The sequence below is a fragment of the Hyaena hyaena genome, unplaced genomic scaffold (genome assembly GCF_003009895.1).
Source record: "Hyaena hyaena isolate Hyena2069 unplaced genomic scaffold, ASM300989v1 scaffold_384, whole genome shotgun sequence".
In the NCBI taxonomy this organism is placed as follows: domain Eukaryota; kingdom Metazoa; phylum Chordata; class Mammalia; order Carnivora; family Hyaenidae; genus Hyaena; species Hyaena hyaena.
This window is the reverse complement of record NW_024081016.1, coordinates 1,386,094-1,398,678: the sequence shown is the minus strand read 5'-3', so window position 1 is coordinate 1,398,678 and position 12,585 is coordinate 1,386,094. Positions and strand designations below refer to the sequence as shown.

Sequence of the window (12,585 nt, the reverse complement as noted above, 5' to 3'; positions counted from 1 at the left end):
CAGAAGAAGACAGAGCGGATGATCATTCATTCACCACGTTGACAACCTCGCCTGTGATTGACAGCCGGAGTGGCAGAAAGCCATGAGATTTGGTAGTTGGGTCTGAGGGGCGCTCTTTTTTTTTTTAACTGAATTTTTGGGGGAGAGAAGATCTGCTTTTTTTTTTTTTTTTGCTTTTTTTTTTTTTTTTTTTTTTTTTTTTTTTTTTTTTCCCCCTTGCCCCCGCTGCTGTCTTGGAAACGGAGCGCTTTTATGCTCAGTGACTCGGGCGCTTTGCTTCAGGTCCCGTAGACCGAAGATCTGGGACCAGTAGCTCACGTTGCTGGAGACGTTACGGGATTTTTCGCCGTGCTTTAAATTTTTTTTTTCCGGGGGAGTTTGCTTATTTGTTTTTTTTCACACTGGCCTTAAAGAGGATATATTAGAAGTTGAAGTAGGAAGGGAGCCAGGGAGGCCGATGGCGCAAAGGGTACGTATTAAAAAACAATTGTGGAACTCAAATGTGAGATTAAATTGAAACGTGGCTGAAAGACACTGCTAAAAAGTTTCCTTTTTTCTCTCTGTATTTTTGAATGAGGCTCCTAAAGCCGTGGCCTAAAGCAAGAGAATTTATTCAGTGCATTTGTAGACTTATGTATGTTACATGTAATTAATTCAAGTAATCAAGTTTTCTATACAATCCTAACCAGCAGCTATCTAAATAAAAATACAAGCTCAGGCAATCATCTGTTTAAAAAACAAAAACAAAAAGCGCTAGATACCTAATGCTATAATGTGAGTGGTTCAGGGGGCAGAAGTTTAAAGCTATTTTTAAAGTAAAATAAACAGCTAGAAACTTCTGATATGTTATTGATTATGCTCATCTTTTAATATCATTAGAAGTATTTAGATTTTTAAAGCAAATAACTTTGTCATAGTGTAATGTCTTTTGGGGTCGGAAAACATTCATCTTTTTAAAGTGATTTTAATGTGCATGAATTTTTATAAAAGGTAACACTTTGAAAGTTTTTGTTAGAAAAGCCCTGCACTAATTGGATACTAAGCACACAGCCACTCATTTTAAAAATGCAATACTAATTTCCCCAATATTCCTATTTGAATGGAAATGTAGTGAGAGTCAAGTGAGACAATGACAACCCGACTGAGGTAGTTTCTTAAAAGACAGGGGGGTCTACAGAAAGCCTTCCTTGCATAATTTGTGTCCTGGCCCTCAAAGCCCTGTTTGCAAAAGAAAGTTACTAGGCTGACACATTTTTCTTTACTCCTTTGGTTCAAGCAAATGTCAGCGTTCTTCCAAACTATTTTCACACCTCTGGCTTTAAGGAGATGAAAGTGGCAGTTCCTCTTTTCTTTGAAAATCATTTCACTCTCGGTGCCTCCAAATCTTGGGAAAAGAACTTGCCCTAAATGAAGCAATGAGAAAAATCTAAATAGCTAAATTTTGCACACAAAAATAATGACCACCAATTTGAAAGTAGTTTTTCTGAAGAAAGAAGATGGGGGTTGTACGTGCATTTGCTTTTGAATTTACTTTACACCTGATGAGTTACATTTGCCTCATTGACTTCTAGTCTGGGGGAAAAGTTCTTAACAGTAGAGAAAATAGAATAACGGCTCCAACTATAGATTTCCTTTAACTTTGAGAGAAAATTGCCCAATTCTAAATTCAGCTCTAATGAACATGAAAAGCTACCTTTCTCTGAGTTTCACTTATAAGAAGGCCAGTTAGTTTTGTATAATTTAGCAGAGTTTGTCTTGGAAAGCAAAGGAAATGCAGTGTCTTGCAGGACTGCCTAACCCCACGCTGGCAGAGAAATAAAATGAGAAGCCTGTCTGAATTCATGTGCTTAGCTTAGCTGTTCCCATCGTAACTTTTTTTTTTTTTTTTAATTCCCCCTGATGGGAAGGGGCTGTGAAACTAGGCGGGCTTGCTGCACTGTCCTGGCACGTTTTATTATTGTGATTTTGAATTTCCTCCTCTAGAGACATGCACGTTTTACCTTCCGCCCTCTGGGAAAATGCCTCCCTTTTCTTTCCTCCTTTCTTCCCTCCTTCCTTGCCAGAGGATCCTGAATTTCTGAACTAGTTGATAGGGACACAAGTTAGGGCAAGACCATTCATCTCAGCTGAGACTCAGAGAGAATCCGAGGATTTTTACTTTAGAAATTATTTTTAAGATAAAACCCCTCAACTTTAGAGATGCAAGGCCACTGAATTCTGGGTTGAAGGACCCAGCTGGACTGACATTATATAAGCTCCATGCCTGCCGGTTCCCCATTTGCCCGCCTGGCCTTCTGAACCTTGTTTTCTCCTGTTTGTCATGCAGTACGACGATCTACCCCATTACGGGGGCATGGATGGAGTAGGCATCCCCTCCACGATGTATGGGGACCCGCATGCGGCCAGGTCCATGCAGCCGGTCCACCACCTGAACCACGGGCCTCCTCTGCACTCGCATCAGTACCCGCACACAGCTCACACCAACGCCATGGCCCCCAGCATGGGTTCCTCCGTCAATGACGCTTTAAAGAGAGATAAAGATGCCATTTATGGGTAGGTACAACGGGCAGCAGGTTAAGTGGTAGAGACGAGATGTTTCCTCTGTTTCCCTGTGCCTTTGGTAAAAGGAAAGCCAGAGCTCTATGGATTGGAGGTACATTATTTGGTAACTTTTCATTCGCATTGCATGGAGGATTTGGGAAGGCAGCCTGCCATCCCGGGCGCCCCCCATCTCCACGCACGATCCGCGCTTGCCCAGCGCCCAGCTTGGCCGAGGCCGTGCCGGCTGAGGGGTCGCCCTACGGGAGGAGTTGCCGAAGGTCCTCCGTCCCCTCTCAGACCCTGGCTCTGTAGCTCAGCGGGTTGGAGTCCTCGCTTGCTCCACTCCGTTGGGAGAGCGTTGGGGATTTCTAAATGTGGGCGCTTTTGTGTTGGAACGAAACTTTTAGTTTAAGGGAAAATCTTTTAAGCCACTGATTGTTCTGACTTGCTAAGTTTACTCAGCAACCGTATGCTGGCTCGGCCGCTGCACAATAAAAATCAAGGGAGGACAGTTGCAGGTCAGGCAAGGGGGAACACGCTTTGCATTTAGGGAGTTTGACCACCGTGGGCAAGGAGAGACCTCGCTCTGAATTGTTAAAGACATTAAGAAACTTCTAGCCGGCTTAGTACTTTGTGTTCAAAGGCGAAATCTGCAGGATCTGGAAGTAGGTGTGGGGTGCTGTCAGGCCAGTGTGGTTTTCAGACTGTGGTTTACACCGTGTTCTCCCAGGCCAGTCGATTAGACCCTGGGCTGGTAAAATCCTTCCAAGTCACTTACTTGCGCCTACTGTGTGCTCATGAATTTGGGAACCTCTTTTTACTGTGCAGCAACTTTTATTTCTGTTTATTTCTTCTTTTGAAAATATCTGGCAACCCCGACCCTCCCCAGCTGCAAACCCTTTTCTGCTTTATCTCCTGGTCCCTTGTGCGATGGGCCGGTTTAAACCCCAGCGTTCTCTCCGCAGCGTTAACTGCAAATGGTTTAGGCTTCAGGACAGAACATTTGGGGAAGCTTTGAAAAGGACCCCAAACTGTTAAATTTCCGGCTGGGCTGTGAGAGCTAATAAAAGACTTGAGAGACACCTCCTTGAGCACTAGAAGAAGCTTTTTTTTTTTATGGGTTGAGATAAGCGACATCTAGGCCTCTCGAAATACTAGCTGCTGTGCCATTCCGCAGAAACAAAAATGAAAGGCTTTACCGCAGGGACATTTGAAGGAACTTTCTTTTGCGGGTAGTGGGGGCCATTGACCAAGGGAGGGAAATGTGCAGGGAGCTGAGGAGGAGGCTTGCTGCTCTCCGAGGGCCGCGGGGTCCGGGATCCATAGGCACAGCCCTCTGACAGTCGGCCCGCAGCCACAGAGGTCCTTTCCCTAAGTTAGCTGAGCGCCTGCCACCGAGATCCCCCGAGTCTTGGGCTTCGTGAGGCCGCCTTGGAGGAGCCCACTCGCAGGAGCCTCCCCAAGCCCTCCGCCCTGCGCCTTTCTCCTCCACCAGGTCCTAGATGTGCAGCGGAGGGACGAGGGCTTGTCGGGGTGGGAAACTTAATTCAAAATGGCTGCTGGAATCGCTTGGGTTTTATTCTTAGCAAATGTTACCAATTTCTGTGGCCAGATAGGCTGAACTGACCCTCAGACACAGTCCGTGGCTTAGCGCCTCCGATTTCGGAGCCCTAGGAGGAAGGGGAGGTGAGCAGTCACCTGGGGGGGGGGGTGGAGGGAGGGGAAGAAAAAAGTAGGTGACAAAATCAGAGAGGGTCCCTGCTTCGAGCTCCTCTGGCTGTTTTTCTTGGGCGCCTTTTTCACTGACTCCGGACTAACCATTGTGTTGTTTGTGACTGTTGTATTTTCTTGCAGACACCCCCTCTTCCCTCTCTTAGCACTGATTTTTGAGAAATGTGAATTAGCTACTTGTACCCCCCGCGAGCCGGGGGTGGCGGGCGGGGACGTCTGCTCCTCAGAGTCATTCAATGAAGATATAGCCGTGTTCGCCAAACAGGTCAGCAAAATATATGTTTAAAAAGTAAAGAAAAAAGAAAGAAAAAGAAAGAAAGACACTCCCTCCCCCACCCGGCACATTTTCAAAAGTACCCAGCAATATAGTCCACCCTGAGCCATGCCTGTGACATCTGCCCTAGGGTTTTCTTCCTCTATGAGTGTCTGCGGACGACTTAAAATCACCCACAGTCTTCCCAACTCACGCTCCAGAACCTAACGCAGAAAGCCCACTCTATAAAATAAAATCACAAACACCTCGCACTGTATAGTTGCCTTGGTCTTGGCGAGCAGGGCAGCGTCCTCTAGAAGCGTAGTTTTGCTGGTAGAAGTAACCCTGAGCTCTGAGTTTATTGTTGGCTTATTTGATTCACACTGAAGTGTTTCTGCCCGGGACGCACTCGGTGTCACCGAGTCCTTCCTGGAGGTTACATCTTGCCCCGGACAGTGTAATGAGGCAAGAAACTAGGAAAGCGACCAGATTTCAAATGTTCTTTCTCTCCCCCCCCCACCCTTCTCTCCCCTCACTTGTATTTAGATTCGCGCAGAAAAACCTCTATTTTCTTCTAATCCAGAACTGGATAACTTGGTAAGAGCGGACCCCTTCCTCCCCCACTATCTCCCCTCCCCCCAAGCCACCAGCTTTGCTTTAAAGCACCCCAAGGTTTCTAGACCGGTCTTCCCGTAGCTTCAAGGTGGCTGCAAACGTTTCTGTCCACAGACAAGTGGTCCGGGACAAGATCCCGGGGAAATAAATTCATCTCGAGAGGGGCCGGGCAAGCCGGTGCAGGGAAACGCGAGCTTTTGTTTTTTATGACAGCCGGGCAGCGCAGCTCTAATCAGCGCGGGGATTTATCTCCGGGCCTGTCAGCGTGTGTGCTTAAACTTTGCGGACTTCCCAGCCCTCAAAGTCGCGTCACGAGGGCAGCAGCCGGGCAAGAGCCCCCAAACCACCAGTATGCCTGAAAGGTGTGAGGAAAGCAGCAGAAAGTTTGCAGTGTGAAAAGCCACAACTGGGGGGACTATTTGGAATATTTTCCGTGCACTCCTTACTTGGATACATCTAGTCCAGGGATGTGGCCCTTTCAGGTGGGGTGGGGCCAGTGGGGCTGAAAAAGGGACGAGCCATGGGGAAGGAGAGTGTTTATGATCCCCACTTAGATGCTTTGTTGTTGTTTTAGCTATTTTTTTTTCTCCTTAAGAAATATAAATCTCTAGATGGTACCCAGTCGCTGCTATTAAGTTTTAGTGTTATTGCCATAAATCAAAATAATTCTATTTATGGGGGTGGGGGGGAGGGTAGGCTGGAGATGCTAGAGCCTGTAAACTGGGAATAGGGTGCTCATTCTTTTTGTATCTTTGCAGATGATTCAAGCCATACAAGTATTAAGGTTTCATCTGTTGGAATTAGAGAAGGTAATTTCTCTAGCCTCTTTTCCTTTTGCTTTCCCCTCACCCCCAAACTCAAGGGGGTGGGGTGGGGTAGGGGGGAGGGTTCTGAATGGCTGAAGTTCAGGCTTCTGAGACATTTGCATAAATGTCTTTCTTTCTGGTAATTAGTGTCAAGGCCAATCTTAGCGTCCATTTCTCTTTGCAGTTTAATTACAATTTCAGCCACTAAAACCGGCATCTCAAATGCCCTAGCCTTGCATTCATTCTTAATACTTTGCTGGCTTTGTATAAATAGTTGCAATTCTATGCATCTCCCTTGATGTTTAGAATGCTGTTGTGAGTTTGCTTCACAGGTTATACCTTTGTGGTCTCTTCTCTTCCTTTTCCCCCTTTTCTTTGCTACCTCTGGGTGGGTGGGAGGGGGAGTTTTGTTTAGTTTTAGTGAGTTTCTGGAAGACAGTCTGAGAGCAGCGGCAGGTCAGACACAGAGGAGAGGTGGAGGGGAGGAGGAGGAGTGGGCAGGGAGTCTGGAGGAGATGGTGGGGGAGGCACATTAAACCTTTTACAGAGACAAAGCAGAGTTGATAGTTGTGTCAATTTCTTGAATCTGTGAATCCTGCACACACCCCACCTTCACACTCAAGAAAGGGTGTGGGATAACATGATTTTGCTAGCTGTTCTATAAATCTCAGCAATAAAAACTTAATGCATTGTAATTCAGACTAACATTAAATTGCAAGCACTCTGGGGTTTCTTGTGAGTTTTTGTATGTCAGTGATGCCTGGGGCCTGTAAGACCGTGCCACTTATACCTAAATACTTCGAAGCATTCTTTTTCCTTTTGTTAAAAAATCAGTTTGATACCTTTTCGTGGCTGCAGGTTTTTTTCATATCATGAGTACTGGCAATTTGATTTTCTTCTATTTTTTAAAGTGTCCTAAAATATGCTTCTTACAGGTAGAATCCCTAATTACAAATGTTACAGGGACTTGGGCTGTCAAACATATACCTTATACCACCACAGTACTGGTCCTTTCGATATATATATACACACACACATAAACACACATACACACATATATACACACACATATATAGTAATATATCTCTTCATATATTGCATATATGTGTCTTCACATTTTTCTCTTAGACACATTGGAAACGGACTTATGGTAAAGTAAGTGGATGAAATTAAATAGTTTACCTTAAATGTCACCCACGCAGGTCACCTCTCTAATGGCCACAGCCCTGGGAGCAGATGAATTTAACACGGGTGTTGAATATGTTGTAGCCTGTGAATCATCTTGTCACTGTCAATTTTCTGGGATATCTCTATTTTGCAAGAAAAGAAAGTTATTCCTAATTCTGGATGCATCTGAGGGTCTCTGGAGGGCACTTGCTCTGTGTTTCCCTATTTGGAAGTTTGGATCTCACAAGGGGGGTGGATTGCACTTGTCAATGTCATTTATGCACTCCTGATTATATTTCCATTTTTTTTATTTCTGTCATAATGTAGGTACACGAATTATGTGACAATTTCTGCCACCGGTATATTAGCTGTTTGAAAGGGAAAATGCCTATCGATTTGGTGATAGACGATAGAGAAGGAGGATCAAAATCAGACAGTGAAGATATAACAAGATCAGCAAATCTAACCGACCAGGTATGCGCTTTTCAATTTCAACATCCCTGGAAAAAAAAAATCTGTATGCATATTGCTTGCTGGGTCACTACCACCTCCTTTTATTATTTGCATATGATTAAGTCCCTTTTAGATACATTTCCATCGAAATGAAAATTTTTGAATAATGTGGCTATTATTGCTTCATTAAGGCTGGCTCTGGGATTCGACCTGGAGAGATGAGCTTGTAAAAGCTTTGCCTGCAAACTTGACCTGTTTCTTGTCGCTTTTAATTTTTGTCTTTATTTTATTTACCCTCTATAATAATGGGAGTGTTAACTGCCAGTGACCGCCTCTGATTGTAGGGCTTTGTTCTGGAGCATTTTTCCCCCTTCTATTTCGAAGAAAAGGAAAGTGTAGGGTCTGCTTATTTCTTATTTTATTAGGAATAAACCCAAGATAGGTGGTCTAAGAGAGACAGCGAGGGTTTGAAATCTAGCAAATGCTGGCTATTTTCTCCCTGTCTGTACGGTTCATTAGCCTGTCTTGTCAGTTTTCCTCGGCCGACCGCTTCTAGACCTCACTGAACATTGCTTTGTGCGGTGCTCGCTGCAAGCTCGCCCATTTTATTGTACTTAATAGAAAAAATAAGACCAGTCCGAGGTTATAAAAACAGATAAATATGGATGTTTCTCCCCCTCCTTTCCACTCATCCTCCAGCTGGTATGTGCACTGGGCCCTGTGGGTTGGCAGCTTTTGGAAGCGTCAGCGTCAGGGACACCCCGGGAAACTCCCTCGGTGTGGCGGTGGGGGACCTCGCGCTGACTTCGCTCTCCACTGCCAGCCTCTGCTTGCTTGGCCCCCTCCTCTCTGGTCCTCCCTGCAGGCCCTTCTTGCGCTGCGTTGCTAAGTGGGGACGACTTTTATTTGGAGTTGCTGGAGGGGTGGGGGGGATTTCTCTCCCTCTCTCATCCCAACACCACTGTTTGCTCCCAGTCTTTCTGTCTCTCTCTCTCTCCCCCCCCCCTCCTGTCGCTACGTCTGTGGATTGGCCCACAGAAGTTGCAAAAATGCAATGAAAGTGAAAACCTCAGGAGCGGGTGAGATAAAACGGGCTCAGGATAGCTCTCCGTTGCGAATTGCTGCAATGCAAATAGAGATTTGGGTTGCGGGTCTCCTCTGGCCTCTCCATACGTAAGTGAAGGCCCAGAGTTGTTTCTCTTTCTGACTTGGCACGTGAGTTCCGTCTTAAGGGGAGAGATCAGCCTGCCTTTGTTAAGCCAAAGGACAGGCAGGCGTGTAGAGTTTTCTTTGCAAGCTCTGCCATGGTCACTGTTGGCTAGCGGCCCTCTTGTAGGGTCCTTGCAGAGTGTCCGACTCCTGGGTCTTGGTGTCCTTTTAAAGTTTTCTTCTCTCAACATCACCCTCTTAAATTTCTCTCGGTCATCCCGCGACAGAGGCCGAATTCCTCCTTTCCCCAGGAGCAGAGGAGGGCAGGCAGAGCTGAGCTTTAAAAGCGCCGAAGTGCCAGGTCTCTACTATTATTTGGCAAGTTGCAAACTTTCGGCAGTGTAGACGAGTGCACAGTACAGGCAGTCTGGGCAATCCCTGCGCGGCCCCGCCAAGGTGGGAAAACTGCAGGCGGCTCCCGCCCCGGCTCCGGCCCGGCGAGCTGCCGGGCCTCCCGCCTGGTTCCGCCGCCAGCCCTCGCCCCGGAGCTGTTAAATGCAGATTCCGCCGAGGACCCCTCGGGTAGCTGCTGTTGAATAAAAATTGTAATCCAACAAGCCTAACTAGAAAATGGGATTCTAAGAGCTCCGGAGTGCTGGGTACATAAAGCTATTTGAGCAAATTACAAGAATCGCTTAGGGGCATGAATGAAATCAACACTTTAATTGCCTCCAAAATGAAGATTTATACCCCATTTTCTCAGCGAATCATTATTTTATTAAAGTCAAAGATAAAGGACCTATGGGGTTTTTTTTGGGGGGGGTCACAAAATTGGTGTAACATCATTGAGTTTCCCTCCTACTCCTTCGATAAACTTCTGTTACACCGTTCCTTTAATTGGAGATACACAGAGTGGTAGGCTATTGTAGTGGATACAGATTCACATTTTAGTCTCCTCCCTCACTTGACAATGAGAAGCGTGCGTCCCACCCCCGCCGCTTACTGGTGGGCTTCGCAGCTTTGGCTGGGCTCGTGTCGCTGTTGGCCTGTGCGCGTGGGAGCGCTCGCGCGGCCTCTCCAGCTCATCTGGGTCTTGGTCCGTGGGCAGCAAACCCAAGTTTGTTCTACCTAATCGTCCGCTTCCCGGGCGCCAGGAGCGAGTGTGCCTGGGCTCTGTTTGCAGCTGGGAGCGCAGAGCTCAGGGCGCACGCGGGACCTGGTCTCGGACCCCGAGTGGAGTCCCCTGTTCTGGGAGGTGGGGAGTGGGAGTCCAGGCACTGGGGCCGCACTGTGGGGGCCCTTTCTCCGGACTGGAGCCTACTTGCCGGTCCCTGGGGACGCCTTGGGGACTGGACGTCACAGAAAGGACGGCCCCGCCACCTGTCTGTGCGTGCGGCCCGGCTGCTTTGAGCCCCCGCAGAGGGTGCGCTCCGGGACTGGACGCTTCAGGTGTGGTGCGAGCGCTGGTCCTCGTTAGCTCATTAACCCCTCTGTCTCTAGGGCCTGCCGGCGGCACGGCTTATTTCATTTTACTTTTATCCTCCGAGGGCGCGAAGACTGCCACCCGCGCGGGGACCTGGAATCGACGACTTTGATACCAGCCGGTTTCCCGGAGGGCTAAGTCGGCAGATATCCCCTTGGCCTTGTAGTGATGCTTTTTTAAAATATAAAAATATATATAAGATTAAGACGCCAGTAGAAGCCTAGAAGCCGTAATCTCGTTGTCCCCTCACCCCTCGTACCCGCCCCCTTCCCCTCCCAGACCCCGAGGAGCCAGGCTCGAAAGTCCCCTCCCGTGGGCGCAGGCCTCCCGGGCGCCCTCTCCCGACGGTCTCGCTCCCGGCTCCGCACAGACTCTCCCGACGCCGCGAGACTGGGGTCAGCAAGGGGACCCGGGGGCTTCCGGGGCGAGAGCCGGGCTGCTCCCGGGGAGCGAGAGCAGAGAGGAACAGGGTGCGAGGCGTCGAGGCGAAGGTTGAGCCTGGTTGTCAGTGGAGAAGGATACGGGCCCTTAGGGAGGCGGGACGCCTGTTTGGGGGCTCAGGGCGAAATTGGGGGCGTCCAGAGGGTTTAGGCGGGGAAGAGTCTGGCCGCCCAGACGCTAGACTTTAGTCTGCGCTCCCAGAAGGAGCCGTCGAATTCAGGGCTGTCTGTTGCTCGCCACTCCTTGAATCTAAGCATTTCCACACTCCAAGAACCCGGCCAGAGTGGAGGGAGAGGGGTGAGGAGTCTCCGGGCCCCTAAGGCCGCCTCCCGCGGTGGCCACGCCTGCTCGTAGAGAGAGCGGACTAGCTGGGCCTGTGCTCGGGCGCCAGCCCCGGATTCCCACAAGCAGCGGGAGGCAGAGAAATGGTCCCTTTGGATTACAATTTTTATTCAACAGCAGCTCTCCGGGGGGTCCTCGGCTGAATCTGCATTTAACAGCTCTTGGGCGAGGGCTGGCGGGCTGCGCAGGGCGCCCTGTTGCATGTTAATCCAGATTTGTGCCTGACATCTGGGGAGAAGTAATGTGGCTCAAGGAGATGGAACCAGAAAGCCACGTACGCCAGGCAGGTTAAATGCCAAGTGCTGCTAAACTCCCAGGGGAGGAGGATCGGCCTCCGGGGCTGTGCGGTCCAGGCTGGAGAGCGCCGGGCCTCCGGGCCTCCGGGACCCGGGGCAGACTTGGGCCAGTGAGCTTTGGTTCCCAAGTGGGCCAGGAAAACCCTGATGGCGGTTGTTTTATTTGAAAAGTCTGGAATATTGTTTTTAAAACATCGTTTGAGTTTAAAAAAAATTTCTTAAAACTGAACTTGGACTTGACTGAAAACGCCCCCTCCCTGCAAAGTGAGGTAGGGATGCAAGGGAGATTTAAGGTTTCTCTTTTGCGGAGGTGTTATGGTAAGGAATGGGGATGAGAGGGCAAAGGACAGCCTAATGTCTTTGAATCTGCTGCTTTAGGAAAAAAAAATAGATGAAGCCATTGGTTATTTACTAATACTAGAAATGTAGGCAATTTGTTTTCATTCAATAAGAAAACTGGTCACAAACAGCAAAAGACAGGAAAATGGTTCCTTTGTCAGGTAGTTTGTTTCTAAATGCTTACACTTGGGCACATCTTATTTAAATTGTAAATACTTCACAGCCTCACAATTAATGCCTTTGTCTTGGAAACTCTCAGTCCACAGGCCTTGGCATCCATGGGGGTCTTAGATTCCTCTAACTTTACTTTTTGATTGTTGTTGTGGTCATGTGTTGTACTCTTACTTCCTTTTTTTGAAATATGTCAAAGGGAAATTATGGCAAGATTCTCTTTAATGATTAAATAATAAGGTGTTGAGTGCTTGTCAGTACCTTGGCTAATTGGGATGTTCATTCTAGGCCCTTTATGGCTTAGTATCCTTTGAATTAAAACTTAGTTGTTTACCATGTACGTTTTTACTGTTGCTTTCTGATTGGCTTTTTAAAATTTTTATTCCAGTATAGTTAACAGTGTTCTATTAGTTTCAGGTGTACAATATAGTGATTCAACAGTTACATTACTCAGTGCTCATCATGATAAGTGTACTCTTGATCTGATTGGCTTTTAGTATGTATCTGTGTGTGAATTTCAGAGTAGGGATGTTATTGATTCCTAGTAGGGGCACTTAAAAAACATGTCATGAAAAACAAGTGAAGAGTATATGCAGATGGACTGAGATCAATCAGCTGTAAGTGTAAATGCTAATACTACGAAAGTTATTCCCTGTTCATAGCACATCTCTATCTCTCTCTTGTCTTTGTGTGTGTGTGTGTGTGTGTGTGTGTGTTTGTGTGTGTCTGTGTGTGTCTCAAGTGGACATCCCCAGTGCAAGTTCCGTGGCTTATGGAAAGCAAGGATACTAATGCTAC

At 47.5% G+C, this 12,585-nt stretch overlaps 1 protein-coding gene across 3 annotated transcripts in view; it reads left to right on the top strand.

Annotated features, from left to right (window-relative positions):
• Positions 1-322: 322 nt before the first annotated feature.
• The window catches only part of MEIS1 (Meis homeobox 1), a 137,816-nt gene continuing 125,553 nt past the window's right edge, over positions 323-12,585 (top strand). Inside the window, exons 1-6 of one of the 3 annotated variants that reach the window (XM_039250903.1) lie at positions 323-469; positions 2,327-2,553; positions 4,396-4,537; positions 5,072-5,122; positions 5,899-5,949; positions 7,441-7,587. In XM_039250903.1, coding sequence (XP_039106834.1) covers positions 458-469; positions 2,327-2,553; positions 4,396-4,537; positions 5,072-5,122; positions 5,899-5,949; positions 7,441-7,587 — 630 coding nt within the window. In that variant the 5' untranslated portion in view covers positions 323-457. The remainder of the gene's footprint in view (positions 470-2,326; positions 2,554-4,395; positions 4,538-5,071; positions 5,123-5,898; positions 5,950-7,440; positions 7,588-12,585) is intronic. The other 2 variants (XM_039250905.1, XM_039250904.1) reach the window with 2 other exon arrangements.